The 18,423-nt window shown below is 39.5% G+C and overlaps 2 protein-coding genes across 2 annotated transcripts in view; both read left to right on the forward strand.

The window, feature by feature from the left end:
- The window catches only part of LOC115726607, a 78,991-nt gene that overhangs the window by 58,602 nt on the left and 1,966 nt on the right, over nucleotides 1–18,423 (forward strand). The window lies entirely within an intron of this gene.
- LOC115726608 (pyrophosphate-energized vacuolar membrane proton pump 1-like) lies at nucleotides 172–8,054 on the forward strand. Its single transcript, XM_048272199.1, is given in 9 exon segments — nucleotides 172–427; nucleotides 4,945–5,516; nucleotides 5,601–5,770; nucleotides 5,772–5,978; nucleotides 6,135–6,221; nucleotides 6,312–6,642; nucleotides 7,032–7,439; nucleotides 7,639–7,698; nucleotides 7,802–8,054. Coding segments are annotated over 9 exon segments (2,298 nt in total). The 3' UTR covers nucleotides 8,009–8,054.

Raw genomic sequence — 18,423 nt, forward strand, 5'->3', positions numbered from 1 at the left:
CTCAGCACGAGGAGCCCGTAGCCATAACCTTCTAGTTCATGAAACTCTCCCCCACAAGCACACCCCCGACTTAACTCCTCGCTGTCTCTCTCTCTCTCTCTCTCTCTCTCTCTCTCTCTCTCTCTCTGATAGGCGTCGAGTCCAGCGATGTAGTCTGGAGTTCCAGCGAGGATGGCTTTGCTCTCAGCTCTCGCGACGGAGATTGCGATCCCGGTCTGTGCCGTCATCGGGATAGTGTTTTCCCTGGTGCAGTGGCTCCTTGTGTCAGGGGTGAAGTTCGCCCCAAAGCTGCACGCGCCGCCGTCGTCCCCGTCCCCAAACAGCGATGACAATGGCCACAGCAACTACCTCGAGGAGGTAGATGAAGACGTGAACGACCAGGCCGTCGTGTCCAAGTGTGCTGAGATACGGAGTGCCATCTCCGAAGGTGACTTTATTGTACGACTTTTGTCCTTTATCAGAGGTTCCCAATTCTTTTACGCCTTTATTTCTGTGGTTCCCAATCATGCTCGTAGCTTTTTAGCTCTCATCCGTTTGTCTTTTGCCATTCATTCGTAGGAGTAATTATTTTCGTCTTATACACATCAAGTTCGCACTAAATGCACGTGTTGTGCACGTGACTAGGAGGCACTTTTTTTTTTTTTTTTCCTTTCTTTTTTTCATTACAAGAATGTAATATCATATTCTCCGTCTCAAAAGTATTCGATTAATGTTGGAGGATAGCCTACGAATAGACTACATATTACAACTAGAAGATTAATTGATTTTACTACCTCAAGAACTGATTGAGTAAGTCGAACTCTGTGCCGCATTTGGACATATGCATATCCATGGACGATTACATCTTATGACGATGGGTTAAGCATCCCTTTTTTGCGTTATTACAGATTTTCCGAATGTTTGGAACGTTTGAAATATCAAGTCAAATGAAAATTATTCCCGATCGGAGAAAACACTCACTGTAAAATGGAGAAAAAGATCCCTCTTTCCTAGTACGAGGAAAAAGTCCTCATTAGCTAAGTTTCATGTTGTTCCATCTCGTGAGACGTCAAAGGACTTCAACCAAGACTCCAGAATTAGTTCTCTTTCTTCTTATTGATAAATCGACAAGTCATATTCTCATTTACTATAAAGTAACGAATCGTATTTGTCAAAATGTCAACGTAGATTATACTTACCGACCAAAAGAAAAAAATTGACAACTTCCTTTATATAGGTTAGTCGCATTACGTAATCTATTTTAAGGAAAATTTTGCCGAAGTAAATTCCGGATACCAGAATATTACTTCCCGCTCATTTTCGTGCTCGTCACCCAACAATCTCACTCTTCCCTCTAGGGCTTCCAGCGCAGTAGTGGCACTTCTTGAGGGGGAGAGAGGGACCTTTCTCTCTCTTTCCCTCCCCTCCCCCTCTCCCTTTCCGTCCTTCTACAACTCTATCTCTCCATCGAGATTTTTTATTTTTCGGCTTTTCTCTCCGACTCTCTTTTAGGACTTTTGGTGTGAAAATAAATTTCTGCAAGGAATCTTTGGTGTACGTGAAGATCAGTTCAGTCATTTGTCCGTCGATAGCCATCGAGAAAGATGTTCGTGACGTGGCTCCATAATCTCTCCTAGATTAGGCCGTTCTTCCCTCCCAATGTGGATTTATGTTTAGATTTGGGGATTTTACTCTTCCAAATTAGATATACATATAGATCTAGGAGTTCCTTATAGGTACTTGATTTATGTTCTTTTAACATAATGATGTTAGTGCCACTACTCGGCGATGATGATAAGGACGTCGAACCTAGACATGCACCAAAAGTCATTGAAGACGTCGTGAGAGATCTTGGCGTGTACTTATGACCGAATCTGATAATCAGCAATGTTTACAATGACAAATCTATCCTTAAGGATGAGTTGTGTTTTAGTTGTAGGGTATGCTTTGTTTATATGCTTTTTTGTATTTCTTTGTTTTCCAATTATTTAGGATTTTCTAGGCTTAAAATCCTTTTATATACATCTCGAGTATTATTTCGCTTAATGAATGATAATTTTCTTTAGGCAAAAAAAAAAAAAAAAAGACAAACGAGGGAAAATCAATTAGTTTCCTTAAAAATAAATTTCGAGTAAAACCATTTCCTTCAACATATAGTTTTACATGAAATAAACACAGCCAAGTCTAATTAACATCTTTTGTATCCTCTTAAAGTACAAACACAAGATAATTCTCTATAAATTGGATCCATTTCCAGCTATCTATGTGATAGATTTAGACTCTGTTTTTGCAGGAAATTTTTTGACTGAAAATATTTGTCTCTTTTTTTGCCTTCATATCACTTAAAATAATAAAGTCAACAAAAAATCTTTTCATAGTGAACAAAAAATATAAGCTTGCATTTAGAAAAATGATTTCCTTTCATAAAAATAAATAATCATTTTTCAAACTACAGCTAGAGATTGGCGCTTGGACTAGAGACCTCGGCTCTTGGGCAAAGGAACCCAAATGCTTGTCTCGGGTCCTTGGTGATTGTACCCTGGTTGAGAAAGGCCAGGAACGGGGCACTTGAGCCCTCTCACTCAAGCCTAGGACCTTGGCGGCTGGGCTCAGGTTCCTCGAGGTTAGTCCCAAGACCTTGGTTCTGGTGCGCAGGTGTTCGCCAGTGGTGCCTAAGTCTTCAGGACTTCAATTGCCGAGCCTGAGTTTTAGTGGCTGGTTTGGAGAAACCATAGCTTCTACAATTGAGCCTCGGTGACCGGGCTCGAGTCCCCCTAGGCCAGGGTCTAGTCCATGACGCTTGAGCCGGTGTCTTTGCACTCAAGTCCAAGACCTTGGTGGCTGGACTCGAGTCCCTCGAGGCCAGTCCCAAGACCTTAGCTCCCATACTCGAGTCTTCACCGGTTAGGGATGTCAAAAAAGCCAACGCCGGCCGAACCCGACCCTACCCAGCCCGAAAATTCACCTAATTTTTAGGCCGAGCGACTCCAGCTTTTTTAACACCCATGTTTTTCTTTTTAATTTAATTTTTTTATTTTTATTTTTTTTTAAAATTCTTTCATTCAATGGGTTTGTGAAGTGATTTTGATTTCAAAAAATAAAAAAAAAAAAGAAAAGAAAAAAAGAATCCGACCCCACCCGACCCGGCCCGAAGAGTTGGGCACGTGTAATTCGGGCTCGGGCCGGGCCAAGCTCGGTACTATTAAATTTCGGGCCCGACCCGGCCCGTGGACACCCCTATCACCAGTTGTGCCTAAGTCCTCGGGACTTTGATTGCCAAGCCCATACCCGTCGTGGCTGGGTTGAGACCCTAGCACCAGAGCCTAGGTACCCGAAGGCTAGGCCCGGGGTCTAAGCACCTTAGGCCGGGTTCCATAAGAGAAGGAATTAAAGGTTTACAATTTTAAAAGCGTTCAAGTTATGAAGATTTAGCTCGATAAAACTTGCATGAGCAGCCTAATGTCACACTTTCAATGCATGTCTTTTCACAAAAAATAAAAAGCAAGTTTCCCTTCCAAGGGACAAAACTTATTTTTAGCTCATTTCAAGATGTCAGTCAAATCTCCGAAAATATTACCATCTTCCATATAATAATTTTTTAACTTTATATTTTTTTTTAGAAATATCAAAACTTCAGCGAAACCGGCGGAGTCAAAGTAGTACTTTTTTCTTCCATCTGTTTTGCATTAGTCATAGGAAGCTTAATAAATGCAGCTACTGAAACAACGTTAAGTTAATTATAATTAGGATGTATATTTTTCTATGCGATTAGCTTTAGTCGAAGCATGTTGTATTAAAAAGGAGAATTTGCTAAGGATGTACAACGTTCTACTTTAAAGTATTTGTTCACTTAATTTGTTAGTAAATGTGTTTGAAGGGCTTTATCTTTCTCTGTCGTCATTTGGTCCAGACTATTCTGTGAGATTATCATCATTGATTTGTGTACTTGTGATGCGAAACGTTAATTTAATAGGATTTGCTAGGAGTACACGAACCGTTCTTATATTTCTCTAAGGTTCTCTTTTGTGTTACATTCTCGCTTGTCTTTACTAATGTCTTTGTATGGGACATGTTTCATACCTATTTCTTGTCATTCTGGTTTGAATAATCTTTCGAACTAGACCATTATCAGTACTAATTATTTTGCGGAACTAGGTACTTTTTTGGTCTGAAACTATGTAGTTAATTTTCAGTTCTTTTTATGTTATCAATTATTTCGCAGAACTGGGTACTTTCTTTCATCCCTTTCCCCATGTTGTCCTACTCATTAAGTGTTTGTCCCTCTTCCGTTGGGGAATTTAATCTAGGAAGCACCGATACTCTTCGGGAGCCTCTGTCATGTCCGACACTCTCTGACATGCGATCGGCAAGTGGTCCGGGCTCTCACACATGAGTTTAGCATCCCTACTCGCCATATCGACACGCACATGCTCAATTTTAAGCATTTTCAATAAATTAGGGGTCAAAATGTAAATTTATCAAAAATATATATACTTAAATCGTATATTCAGTCACCACAAAATTATTATACATAGCCAGCCAACAAAAAAAAAAAAACTAATATGAATTCCTAACATAAGAAGAAGAAGAAGAAGAAGAAGAAACTCACCACTGATATTTTTGTATATATATGATAAATTATCATGTATATTTAGAAATATACATTTAATATACAACGTATTTCAACGTGTCGGCGACTCGGTATTACCGTGTCGGCTTATGTGTTGGTATTGTTGCTACTTAGGATTTAACACTTGCACTGTCCAGCTTGCCAAATGTGAATTGTAACAAAAACCATACCATCTCCCAAGCTACTCTTTTGGAGGCGTGTAGGTTTGGGTTCCTTATTTCTTGGAACTAGGCTGAACAAACTAGGCAACGGAATGAAGTAACTGGATTTAGCTGAATCCCACGTACTTTCATCACGGCATAGAGAGGCTAAATTATTGTTTGTGATTGTAACAGCTACGAAATCTTTTCTGTTCACGGAGTACCGGTACGTTGGAGTTTTCACGGTTGCTTTCACGATTCTAATCTTCCTCGTCCTTGGCTCTGTTGAGAGATTCAGCATCCAAAGCCAGCCTTGCACGTATGATCCGTCACGCATGTGCAAGCCTGCACTTGCCACTGCCGTTTTCAGTGCTGTTTCATTTTCAGTTGGTGCTTTCACCTCACTCCTCTCTGGTTTCCTTGGCGTGAAAATTGCTACCTATGCCAATGCAAGGACTGCCTTGGAAGGGAGAAGAGGCATTGGAAAAGCTTTCATTACAGCTTTCAGGGCTGGTGCGGTTACGGGATTTCTTCTTGTTGCTAATGGTCTTCTTGTGCTCTATATTGCAATCAATCTGTTCAAGTTGTACTATGGTGATGACTGGGAAGGTCTTTTTGAGGCCATTACCTGCTATGGTCTCGGTGGATCTTCCATGGCTCTCTTTGGAAGAGTCTGTGGTGGAATTTATAGCAAGGCTGCTAATGTTGGTGCTCTTCTGGTTGGAAAGGTTCGGAAAAATATCCCAAAAGATCAAAGAAACCCAGCAGTATGTACTCTCTTACTTTAGCTCTATCTCCTATGTAATACCATTCATATGTAGTCATAAATGGGGTTGAACTTCGTCATTCAGGTGATTGCTGATAATGTTGGTGCTAATGTCATGGAAATTGCCGGGATGGGGTCTGATCTTTTTGGTTCTTATGCCGAATCATCCTGCGCTGCCCTTGTTGTTGCTTCCATCTCTTCTTTCAGAATTGATCGTGACTTCACTGCCATGTGTTATCCCTTGCTTATCAGCTCTGAGTATCCTTGTTTGCTTGATCACAACTCTCTTTGCGACCGACTTCCTTGAAATCAGGCGCATGGAGGAAATCAAACCTGCATTGAAGAAGCAACTTATTATTTCCACAATTCTAATGACTGTTGGAATTGCTATTGTTAGCTGGATTGCTCTGCCCTCATCATTCACAATTTACAGCTTCGGGTCACAGAAAGTTGTGAAGAACTGGTGAACTCTTTGATAGTTCTTATCTCTTTCTGATCCTAAATGCTGCTTTCTTCTAATATTGCTCATGTGACATACTTTGAATGTCAGCGGACTTCTACAAGATTGAATTGATATGTTGAGCATATGTAGCTGCTAATTATGGATATGATCTTGCAGGCAGCTGTTCGTGTGTGTAGGTGTAGGTCTTTGGGCTGGACGAATTATTGGGTTTGTCACTGAATATTACACGAGCAATGCCAACAGGTACTAAAATTCTACAGTAAATGAATGATACGACTCTTTACGACTGTTGATGATCATGAGCTGACCACGTAATGATCCTTTTCTCTGCAGCCCCGTCCAAGATGTTGCTGATTCCTGCAAAACTGGTGCTGCCACCAACGTCAATTTTGGCCTTTCCTTGGGATATAAGTCTGTCATTATCCCAATTTTTGCTATTGCCATTAGCATTGTTGTGAGTTTCAGTTTTCCTGCCATGTATGGAATTGCTGTGGCTGCCCTTGGGATGCTGAGTACCACTGCCGCTGGAGTGGCCATGGATGCTTACGGTCCCATCAGCAACAATGCTAGAGGTATTGCTAAGATGGCTGGCATGAGTGCCAGAGTTCGTCAGAGCACTGATGACCTTGTCGCTGCGGGCAATACTAGTGCTGCCACTGGAAAGGTACAGGCAATCTTGCATATGAATATAGTTCGGGACAGTGTCCTGTTGTCCTTTTAGTAGCTTATTTAGATAGAACTCATAACATGGCAGGGGAAAGGATGTCTGGGCGTAGGAAAATTTCATGAGATCACGTTCATATCATCCAGAGTCTCTGCATTATTGTCCAATTACTTTGTTTTTCACCATAAATGAATTGATGTTACGTTAACTATGCAAGTCTTTTCTTGCTGGTGTGGCATGATGTTTGTCTAAAAATCACCTGTCTTTTTTCCCTTGATGTGCTGCCTTTCATCTATGATTCTTAATTTAGCCCTATTGTCGAAATATCCTTTCTGCTGTTTAAATCTAAAAGTAGATTGACCATTTTTTGTCTCTTATCTGGTATGTAGGGATTCGCTATTGGATCAGCTGCTCTGGTGTCTCTCGCTTCGTTCGGTGCATTTGTGAGTCGTGCAGCAATTTCTACCATTGATGTCTTGACACTGAAGGTCTTCATCAGTTTGGTCGCGGGTGCCATGCTTCCTTACTGGTTCTCTGCTATTGCCATGAAAAGTGTGGGGCGTGTTGCGTCGAAGATGTTTCAGGAGGTCTGCGGGCAGTTAGACATTCCAGCGCTCATGGCTGGTCATAAGAACCCTGACCATGCTACATGCGTCAAAATTTCAACTGATGCATCTATCAGGGAGATGATTCCACCTGGTGCCCTTGTCATTCTTACACCACTTATCGTTGGGACCTTCTTTGGTGTGGAGATGCTGTCTGGTGTTTTGGCTGGCTCTCTTGTTTCAGTTGTTCAGGTAATCTTTACCAAAATAATTTATGTCAATCTATATCGTTAGTCATTTTTTGCACAAATTTGAGTAGGTTAGTGAACTAGGTTTGCTGATTAATGCTTTTATCATCACAACTATGGCAATGCTGGAGCTCCGTCTGTTGTCTCATTTCATTGTGGTATTTTCCTGATGAATATTATTTGTTGGGCTTGGTTTCAAACAGATTGCAATTTCGGCATCCTGCTCTGGTGGAGCATGGGACCATGCAAAGAAGTACATTGAGGTATGCAGCTGCTCCAACTGCTCAAAAGCTAGTTTCTGTCTGTGGTGGTTCAGCGACCTGCTAATAGATTTTTCTTTCCTTCATATCTTGAATTTGGTTTCAGGCTGGTGCTTTGGAGCATGCAAGGACCCTTGACTCCAAGGCATCGAAGCTTCTCGAGGCTGCTGTTGTTGGAGATACCATCGGTGATCCAGTGAAGGACACTGTAGGTCCATCACTCAACATCCTCATCAAGCTAATGGCCGTGGAGTCGCTTGTGTTTGCTCCTTTCTTTGCAACTCACGGTGGTCTGCTCCTCAAGATTTTCTGAGGGAGGAAATTGAAGACTTTCCTTTTGTAGTAGCAGGCATTATAATCGACTCAATTTGCACTTGGCATCTATTTCCATGTTACTTTTCTATAGCTTTAGGGAAAGGAATTACTAAGGAGGATGATGCTGATGATTAAGATGGTTTGGATTTTATGAAAATCTCCACACGTGTTTTAAGGTTGAACCTGGCAATTTAGGTATCCTTCTGCATTAACTATGCCATGCATAGTTGCGCCTGGGTTGGAATGACTTGGAGATTCAAGTTGAGATAAGTTGATGTAGAAGGATATCTAAATTAAGGAAGAGCATACCTAACGTTGAGCTCATACGTGATGGGGAGATTATTAAGATACACGTGTGAGTTGTGTTAAAAAAATCTCACATTGGAGAATTGGTTGTGCTATTGAGCAATCACTATATCCTAGTTGCCCTATAACTCATTGGAGTAAACTTTTGAATGAAGGTGGGTCCAACTGGATATGTTGACGGGCTCGGACTTGGGCTTCCTCTTGGTATGTCTCCACGCGAAATGTATCGGACTTTCGGCTGCGCGCTTGCAACAATTAGTATCAAACCTAGGTTTGACGGGCTTTTTGCCGTGTGCTCGCAACACTAAATTTTAGGCTAATTGATTACTAAGCTAGACTTAGGATCATGCGCCAAGCAATTTATTTTCTCTTTTTGGTTTTTACTTTTTGTGAGATCTAATCCATATGCAAAGTGTGAATTCTAATATAAATGCAATTACACGAATAAATGCAAACTATCCTAGGAATGCATTAAACTAAACTCTACTACATGACTAATAACAATAATTATATCAAACTAGTTCTAACATGCAATCTACATGATGAATTTATTAAGCTAAACATGCAACTCTAAATTACATGGCAAAGGCGACATGTATGGCATGATGACAGGGCATGGATGTAACTCTTTTATAATTTTCAGAATTAATAATGACCCTAATTAAAATATGCCAAAATAATAGTCATCTAGCGTAGTCTAGCGATTAAATTGACCTAAACCATAAACTATTAAAGATAAACTATTTTGAGCATGGAAATCTACCTATATATGCATATTCTATCTAAGAATGCAAGCTAATCTAAACTATTCTAGAATTCAATTAAACATTCAAATTATCTATGTGATATGAAATCTATTCAATGTGCAAAAATTATGTACATACAATATCTTATAAAATTTTAAACATGCAATCTAATATGGAAAAGATAATGATTCGCAATCAAATAAGTTCAAATATGGAAAGTAAATCAACTTGAATATTTCACTTTAGTCTGCGAATTGATTATTGATCTAACACCTTATAAATCAACATATCGAATTCAAAATATCCTGCTATGTAATTAATTCTATCTAAGGCCTTGTAAATAGAATTAATTTCACATGTGCGGTTGCGAATTAGGAAAGATTCCTATATCCCTACAACTCAGAAAATCTAATTAGATAACGATTTAATTCAAATTAAGCAACCAAATATCCAATTTAATCAAGATTAAAATTTTTACCTTATCTGAAGATTATCTTTCCAAAATTCGACCTCGGTATCGACTCAGGACCTCAGTTGGACAATCAGTGTCGGCTCACGGATCACGACTAGGACGGTAAGGGACTCGGCTACGCAACTATCTTGCGGACGACAGGCGGTGGCGGAGGTGGTGGTGATGGACACGGCTCCTTGCGACAATAGCAACAGCGGCAGCTTGCAGTTCTCGGCAGTAGGGACAACGATAAGGGAAGGGACTCAATGGCTGCGGTGGTCGGACTAGCGACAAAAGCTCGTAACGGTGATTTGCAGAAACAGAAAACATCAAGGCGCTGTTGGTCATCACGAAGTGGGGCAACGATTGACAAAATAAGGGATTTGCAGTGGCAACGTCGGCTCACGGGCACGACGGGGATCTCATCGGGAAACAGCAGCGGCGGCTTGGGGGATCAATAGAGCAGCGGTAGCTGCAAAGCAGCGGCGGCGATCAAGGAGAACTGTCGGGGTTCTCGGGCGCTCGCAGATAACAGTGGCTAGCGGGAATCACTGGCACAACAGGGGGGCTCGTTAGGGGAAAGTAGCAACTTCAAGGCACGCTGGTAAAGGGCCTCAAATTTTTCTCATGTATTCTGAAAATCCGACCTAAAATCTTGAGGCATAACGTTGTTATATGGACAATGTTGTTTAGTTCAAGGGCCTCAAATTTTTCGACCAAAAAAAAAAGGGCCTCAAATTTTCAATATTCCCAAAATTTATCCGGGATCGAAATATTGTCTCAGTAAAGTTTCTGAAGGGCCAAATCGCGTCAAATTGAGCCTTTTTGCTCTATGTGGAATTCGGCCAAGCCGAGTGCATGGGCTGGCCGAACTCTCTCTTCCCCTTTCAGGCTTGTTTGCCCAATTGGAATTTAATGGGAGGAATTAAGCTTGAGAATAGGCCCTTGGGGCCTTGTAATTTTCGAGCAGTAACCACATGCCTTGGCCGAATCTCATGATGGGTTCTGGGTCCGTTCGCGTGTCTGTTTCGAGTCCGTTCCCACCGCCTTCCAATGGCGGCCGACCAGCACCAGTGATGGGTGAGGAGCAACATGTTCTTGCCTTTGACGTGGGAGGATCGGGACTTCGAGATCCCGAAGCAGCCGGTGGCGAGCCTATCAAATATAGACAAGTTCCTCGAGGACGGCGGCGAGAGACCGAGGGGGAGCTTCAGCTTTGAGGAGAGTCGAAAAATGGAGGTTTTGGAAGACGATGGAAAGAGAGAGGACTCTCGCAGCAATGGGGAAGAGAGCAAGAAATTTTGGGAGACCCAGCACCAACTTTTACAGGTCATTGTTATTTTTACAATTCTCGGTAGCGATCAAAGTAATAACTCGATCGACATTTCTCGTGTTCAATTGATTTCTAAATATGTGTTTTTCTGGGTGTGTTGTGTCGGAGCACCTGGATGGGGATGAGAAAGGAATGCGACGACTGAGGCTTTGAAGGAGGTACGGACGGCGGGGATCCCATGTGGCTGTTGTTCGTCGACGGCCGTCGCCGATTGCCAGAGCTGCTTGGTGACACAAGTTTTTTGTTGGCCTCCAAAGTGCAGGCTTCAACGTCGCCATCTGCAAGTCCAAGTGGAGGAGCTCCTCTTCCCAGCGGCGGTGGGAGCCCTAGCTGGTTCTAATTCTTTTTTTTTTTTTAAATAAAAGTTATATTAAAAATCAAATTTTGACCAAAATGACGTCATTTTAGCAACATCATTGCCATGTAGGAGAGAACAAATATTAAAAAAAGCCAATCAGTATTTTCCATTAGTTAAATTGGACGAAGTTAACCGTGTTACGACCTAAAATTAGAAATTTCAGATTAATGGATTATTAAGTTAATTAAATTAACAAACCTAGCTCGGACCCTCCCAAGTCCTATCAAAATCGTAACTTTGGTTCAAGTAATTAATGCGCAAATGATTTTTCAATTTTAGAGCCGCCACTAATCATTCTTCGTAAGTTGATTAGAAACCAAAATAAAGTATTGAAAAAAATACTTTATTTCTAAGGACCAGATATTTTAAATTCGAGGACTTGGTTATACTAATATTCCTAAGAATGCACTTTCGGTACTAATTTCATGAAAATTATTTGAGTTGGGGACTTTTGAGTATTATGATTTAAAGTTTCAAAGGAATAATTATTTTTGGATTTTTTTTATTTAATGAATGCAATGCATGATTGTAATTGTATTCTAAGAACACAATTATTCTAATGACATGATAAGTGACCACTATCCTAATATGACATGAACGCGTGACAATTTTTTTTTTAATTTTCAAATCTTAATGACGTGCAAAGTAACATGAATTCTAATTCATATGTTATGCAATAACGACATGAATTTAATCTAAATAGCATGTGATAAGGCTAAACTAAGTCCGTTAGCCTAAAATGAACGAACCACATAATTCTAAATGATGTGCGAATGCGACATGGCATCAATAATGTGTCAAGGCTAATGACATGATGAATAATGCGATATGCAATGAATAATACGACAAATTGGCATGACGAACTATATGATATGATAGACTTTAATGACATAGCAAAACAGAATGACTTTGCTAATCAATGCGGCATGGGAATGACATGACGGTTATGCAACTAAGCCTATATGACTGCATATAAAATAAAATACTCAATCCACATGAATTAATTGAACGTTCCAAACTAAATGCGACCTATATGAGTGAGACATTTTTTGGTATTTTGAATGAATTTTCGGATTTCATTATTTGTGAAGTTAAAACTATCATAAATAAAGATTGTCCCAAATGTCTAGGAAAAAAATATGAATTAAAACCTTGAATTATGTAGCAGATCTTTCATCCTAAGTCTAAGCGTTTTAAGATGCAATTATCGACCTAAATTGAGACGCAAACTATATCTAATATGCAGATTTATTTAAATGCGCCTATCCTATTAGACACGATTCCTAACAAATCATATCTTCCTAGATGAATGTCTATCCTATGAGAAAATCTTATCTCACTAAGCAAATTGAATTTTAAAGATAAGATTTCTAATAAACCTTACCTTTCTAAATCTTTTTTTTTTTAATTTTCAAATAAGCAAACAATCAATCGAATATGCAATTAAAGATATGCATGACTTTGAAAATACTTTCCAATTCAAATTTGGTAGCAAATTGGTTCGAGGAATCAAATCTAGTAGTTATAGATTAGATATCTCGATTCCCGCGCCATCGAGACAAATGTCAGAGTCGAGGTTAATCCGAATTTCCAAGTTGTCGGGAGGAAAATAAATCCCTAATTTGAATCCGTTTTTTTGATCGAATGAAAAATATGCTTGAAGATATGATTGATTCAAAAATAGGCAATAATACCAGGAAATCAAAATTAAATAAGATTTTACCAATCTTGAATATTCGCTGAATTATTTCCCGTTTTGAATTGGGGTTGGATCGGCAGACTTGCGGATCGGGATTGGCTCCGGTGGTGAGGGGGACTCGTGGGGGCTAGCGACAGGTGCGGTCGACGATAAGCTCTTGTGACTTTCGGTGGGCTTCAAGGTCATGTTGCTTTAGTGACTCGACAAGCTCACGACCACAAGCCGTCTCAGTAATATCTAAACCAATTCCGCAAAACCGAGTGAATTCGAGGGAAAACAAGGCAGCAAGTGGTTGTGGTAGGATTTTGGGAACTCACTCGGATCAACATCAAAGGCTGTGTTTGGCAGTCTAGATAAAAACTAGAATATGATATGTTATATCCTATCCCGTGTTTGGTGGCCATCTAGGATAGGATACAGTAGGATATAGAGGGGATATAGCACGGATAAAAAAAATTCTAGGAAGGGAGTGGGATAGATCCAAATAGAATTTCTTTTATCCAAAATATAAAACCCTACCCTCTCCTGAATGAGACTCCTTCATTTCCTTCGGGGCTCTCACGTCACTTTGTTTCGTTGACGAAAACAGTCCAAGGTCGTCTCTCATCTCACGTCCTCCGGTCTAATATGACGATTCAAGCTCCATCTTTGGCGAGTTCGAGCTTCAATCTACAGAATTTCGCCGTTCCAGCTTGTGTCTTCAATTTCCAAAACACTCGCCATTCGTAGCCTCGGATTCGCTCATTAACCTGGTAAGATCGAATCTCATACACAACTCTGTTTGAAAAAAATAATCTGAGGAATTGCGTGTTTTGTTTCTTTTGGACAGATAAAGAGAGCGTTGTTGTATGAGCGTGTGAAATAAGCTCTTGCATGCTTTCTGATCTCTTTCCTTCGTGCATATTTCTCTTCTATTTGCATTTGCTCGTCTAGACAAGAAACGAATGAAGGATAGAGTGTTGGAGGTAATCGAACAAGTTTTCGCGAGATATGAGGTGATCATCTAGAAAAAAAAAAGAAACAGGGTTATGTGTGCTCCTACGTTTTCGATGCATTGATGCTCCTTGCATTATCTCCTCTAGAGGTCGCATCCTAAAATTGTTCGATAGCATTTGTTTTTTCCCCTTCCCCTTTGCTCTGTTCGGGAGTTGATTGGCTTGTTAGCTTCAAGTTGTTCTTTTTTAGGAAAACGAAAAGGTAACGTTAAGTGTGTGTTTTGCTAGGATTGAATCCTGCTACACACGTAACCTATTTGATGAATGTCGATGAGAGTTCTTTTTCCTTGGTGCTTTGGTTTACTTTGTTCTCAATGTGCTTTTTCTAATTGTTCTAGCAAAGAAAATAAAAGTATGTATGTTCCTTGTTCTACTTCTTATGGATTATTGCCCTATCATTTCTGTCGTCGTCGTTTTCTGGCTTCATTAATCCATTATTGGGGACTTTTTCCCCGGTATGGACTGTCAAGCAGAGCAATCTGAGGTACTTCTTAAGTACCAATGAAGTTAATGATAATTCTATATCTGATTTAGCTCTACTGTGGTTTACAGATGTACTATGTGTATAGATTATGCGTCTTGTTTTCCTAATTCTCATCATTGTTACTGAATGTGTAACAATGTTGAGCCTCAAACCAGAACAAATCTATTGCATTTTAGGTGGCTTCTATTCCAGGTTAACTCATCTGATTTAGGACTTCTCAATGGAAGTTGAACTTTGCAGTTTATTTCTGCAAAAGCATAACCAGCTAGTGTTTGCATTCAATCATCAAGTTGCCATTGAAAAAAAATGATATTTGATATCTACTGTCCCACCAAGAGTTCCTATTAGTAGTTTATATACTCGCCAGAAGAAATTCTAGAGAAAGGTGATAGTACCAGATGCAATAGTTGTTCAAACAATAATTACCAAGGCTGGTCTATGTTTAGGAATGGAAGGCAACGTTTTTAGTCAAACTCAAGGAAGGGGAACAAAGAGAGACCAATGTGTATGGACAATATATGAAGAAAACACGCTTTTAGATTGTCTTGAAGAACTAGTTGCGCAAGGAGTGAAAGCTAATAACGGCTTCAAGAGTGGTTATATGATTACATTAGAGAAGTGGTTTGAAGAAAAGTTCCCTTGTTCTGGCATCAGGGGCAATCCTCACATAGAGTCAAAGATGAAAAACTTGAAAAAGTTGTACAATCAAATATATAACTTGAAGAATCAAAGTGGCTTTGGGTGGGATCACGAGAAGCATTATGTTGATATTCATTCGGAGGATAGTTGGCAAAAGTATTGCAAGGTTTGTGTCACTTCTTCTCATTTATTTCTGTACTACATATATCTTTTTTAACAAAAATTATTTTTCTTTGTGGATCTACCCAGGTGCTTCTTCTTTGAGGGGGAAGTCCTTCCCTCAATATGACTGACTAGCAACAATATTTGGAAAAGACCGTGCGACAGGAAATCTTAGTGAAGACCCTTCAAAAGCTCATGTGGCTGTGGATCATGAAGAAGGTGGGAATCATTATGACGAGACAATTAATGTTGCAAGTCAAAATTCTCCGTTTCTTTCATCTTCTCAAGCACACAAAATTCTTATACTTCAAGGAGAAAAATGGCAAAAGCAAGTGATAAATGGGCTGCTGGGTTAGTTGAGATTGCTAGTACTTTTGGCTCCTTCTTGGAAAAATCTAACGAGAGGATGGAGTTGCTTGATGGTCTCATCGGACATGCTAAAGATTTGGATAATGATAAGAGAAGAATCCATGAGGAGCTTCTTCAAATGTCTCTAGATACAATGGATAGAATAAAAGTATGAAGACAAATTATGAAGGATCCTGAGAATATTCATCTATTTCTGGATTTCAAGGGGAAGACAGGAAGATATTTGTAAAACAGCTTCTCCAAGAGATGATAGATGGGAAATATTGATTTTTTTTTTTTTATGAATGTTCTATTTCTTGTGAAATTTGGAGCTTAATTTATAGTTTCTATGGTATTCGGTGAAGTTTGGAGCTTGACAACAGGAGAGTCGGTGTTGCTTGTTGTTGCCTTAGGTCTTGGGAACTAAATTTTTAGACGGATGTGAGTTTTTGAATAGTGAAGGTTTCAGGGATTATGAACTTGTGATTGCACCATAGTAGCAGAACCCATTAATCAATTGTTTGAAGAGTAAGAATCTTATTTCGGCTTATTATTAATTTTTGCATAAGTTTGAACACAGGAAAAAGATTATTGCTTTCGTAAACATATCGACAAAAGGAATTGTAGCTTTGAAAATAGAAAAAAAAATTATTATTTCATGGGTGCAATATTTGTCATTTAAAGTGATATCCAATTTCCACCAAATAATGAATAGGATAAGATATCACAATATCCGACTTCAAATCCGTAGTTCACCAAATAAAAGAAAGGCTATAGCGATATCCCATGATTTCTTATCCTATCCTATCCAGTTCTATTCCAACTAGAAATCTGACGACCAAACGCAGCCAAAGTGTTTAACTATTGGGAGAAAGTTCGCCAAAAGCACTTGAGTGGCACAAGAGAAATTAATATTCTCCTTTCTCTTTTCAAGCGTTTTCTTGTTGCCCACTCCTTTCCGGTAATAAGGTTTGGGAGGACAACTTGAGAATGTAAACCTGCAAATTGAATGAGCAATAATCGTGAATAAACAGATGAAGAGCTCAAGCGTGTCTTTGCTCGCGTCATAGTATAATGGGGCAATAAGGATAGTGGCTGGATGGTACGGAGACCGCGTGCTTGGTTTGATTTGGGCCGTTGGCCGACGATGATGACTGATGGCTGACTTCAAGATGGCATGTAGCCCTGGTCGAGCAATAGACTCGCGCCGGTGATTTTGTACCGTAAACCAAGGGATGTTGCTGGAAATTCGTCGGGATACTTAAGGCAACGGAGTATCTCTATTCGACAGTCAATCACTTGCCAGGAGACCTACAAAAATAGAGTCAAACACGATGATATGGGCGAAACTGAGCAAGAGTGGGCTGTTGATGGCTGGGTCCCCCACCGATGGTGCTGGAATTGATTCCCAAACTGTCGAGTGATGCACTTTCATGGGTTGGTCTTGCAACGGGTGGTGGCCGACACGAGACACGAGCAAAGGATCGCCGATGGTGCTTGGCTTCTCGCTGGACTGGTTCGGGTGTTTCCCAGATAAAGCTTAGTGGATTTGTGGAGATCACTTGAACTGCTGGGCTAGTCTGGAATCGTCGATCTTTTTCTTTCTTTGCACCTTTTGACTCTTCTTTGTGCGTGCAGACCATTTTTTCTTCTTTGGGTGAGTAATGAGTATGGAGACAATGAGAGAGAGAGAGAGAGAGAGAGAGGGTGTTTTAGGGCTTGGTAACGTTCCTCTGATTCTGTTTCTCGAAATAAAAAAAAAAGAATTATAAATATATTTGGTAGCACAAATAATTCTGATTCTGATTATGCTCCCATGAACACTTTTGGACCAAAAATAAAAAACAAAAAAAAGTTTTTTCTCCAAAAAAAGAACACTTTTCAAAATAAAAAAGGCAACGATTATCATCTCTCACTTTTGTTAGGCGCCCGAGAGGCATAAGCCGGGTCAACTCGAACCGGTCTTTATAATTTTTTTAAATAAAAATTTCAGAAATTAATAAAGAATAAAAAACCAGAAAATGATTTAAAAAATCCAAAAAATGGAAAATTCATAAAAATTCTAAAAATTTGAAAAAAATCAGAAAAAATCTCAACAAATCTCAAAAATTAGGAAATTGGTCATTTCAAATGGAAAATCCTATTTTTGACGATTTTGCCTTTCGATTTCTCCCAAATGATGATTTTGCCCCTCATGGGCAAATCGTTCGGAAAAATCCTAAAAATTCTCAAAAAATCTCAAAAAGTAGGAAATGGGTCCATTCAATTGGCCAATCTTATTTTTGATGATTTTGCCTTTTGATTTTTCCTAAGCCCTACCTGATTTATTGTCGGAGTATCATATTGCATCAACAACCATTCGCATGGTAACCAAAGATAAAACTGAGCCACCTATGTTGTAGAGATGTAATTTATTCGTTTCGAGCAATAAAAGATAATCAGAGTCACCTCTTTTATCCTTGTCTTATGCATAGTCTCAAGAGAAGTATGGAAAAATAACAATTTTAGCGTATTATCCTTCCAAGAAACAAATCTGAAGCATCCCTATTTTAGCGAAAAAGATGTTATGGTATAAGAGAATCGCAATCGTGGAGTCTGAGAAAAGTCATGAAATGTGATTATGTAATTATTTGATTTAAATGACAAATTGTGAAGACAAATAAATTCCCGTAACACAAATTTTGTGCAGTTACTAAATGCGTTTCTGGTCTAGGAACAGAAATTTTATGTAGCTACCAAATACGTTATGATTCTCTAAAACTCATCTAGGGAACAAAATCAAAAAAATTGATTCTAATCAGAATCACTTTTTTGGAATAGAATGTTATCAAATAGGCCCTTAGTGATTCCCGAGAGAGAGAACTCTCTTTTTCCCTTTCTCCTTTTTCGTTC

This window comes from Rhodamnia argentea, chromosome 11 (genome assembly GCF_020921035.1).
Source record: "Rhodamnia argentea isolate NSW1041297 chromosome 11, ASM2092103v1, whole genome shotgun sequence".
NCBI lineage: Eukaryota > Viridiplantae > Streptophyta > Magnoliopsida > Myrtales > Myrtaceae > Rhodamnia > Rhodamnia argentea.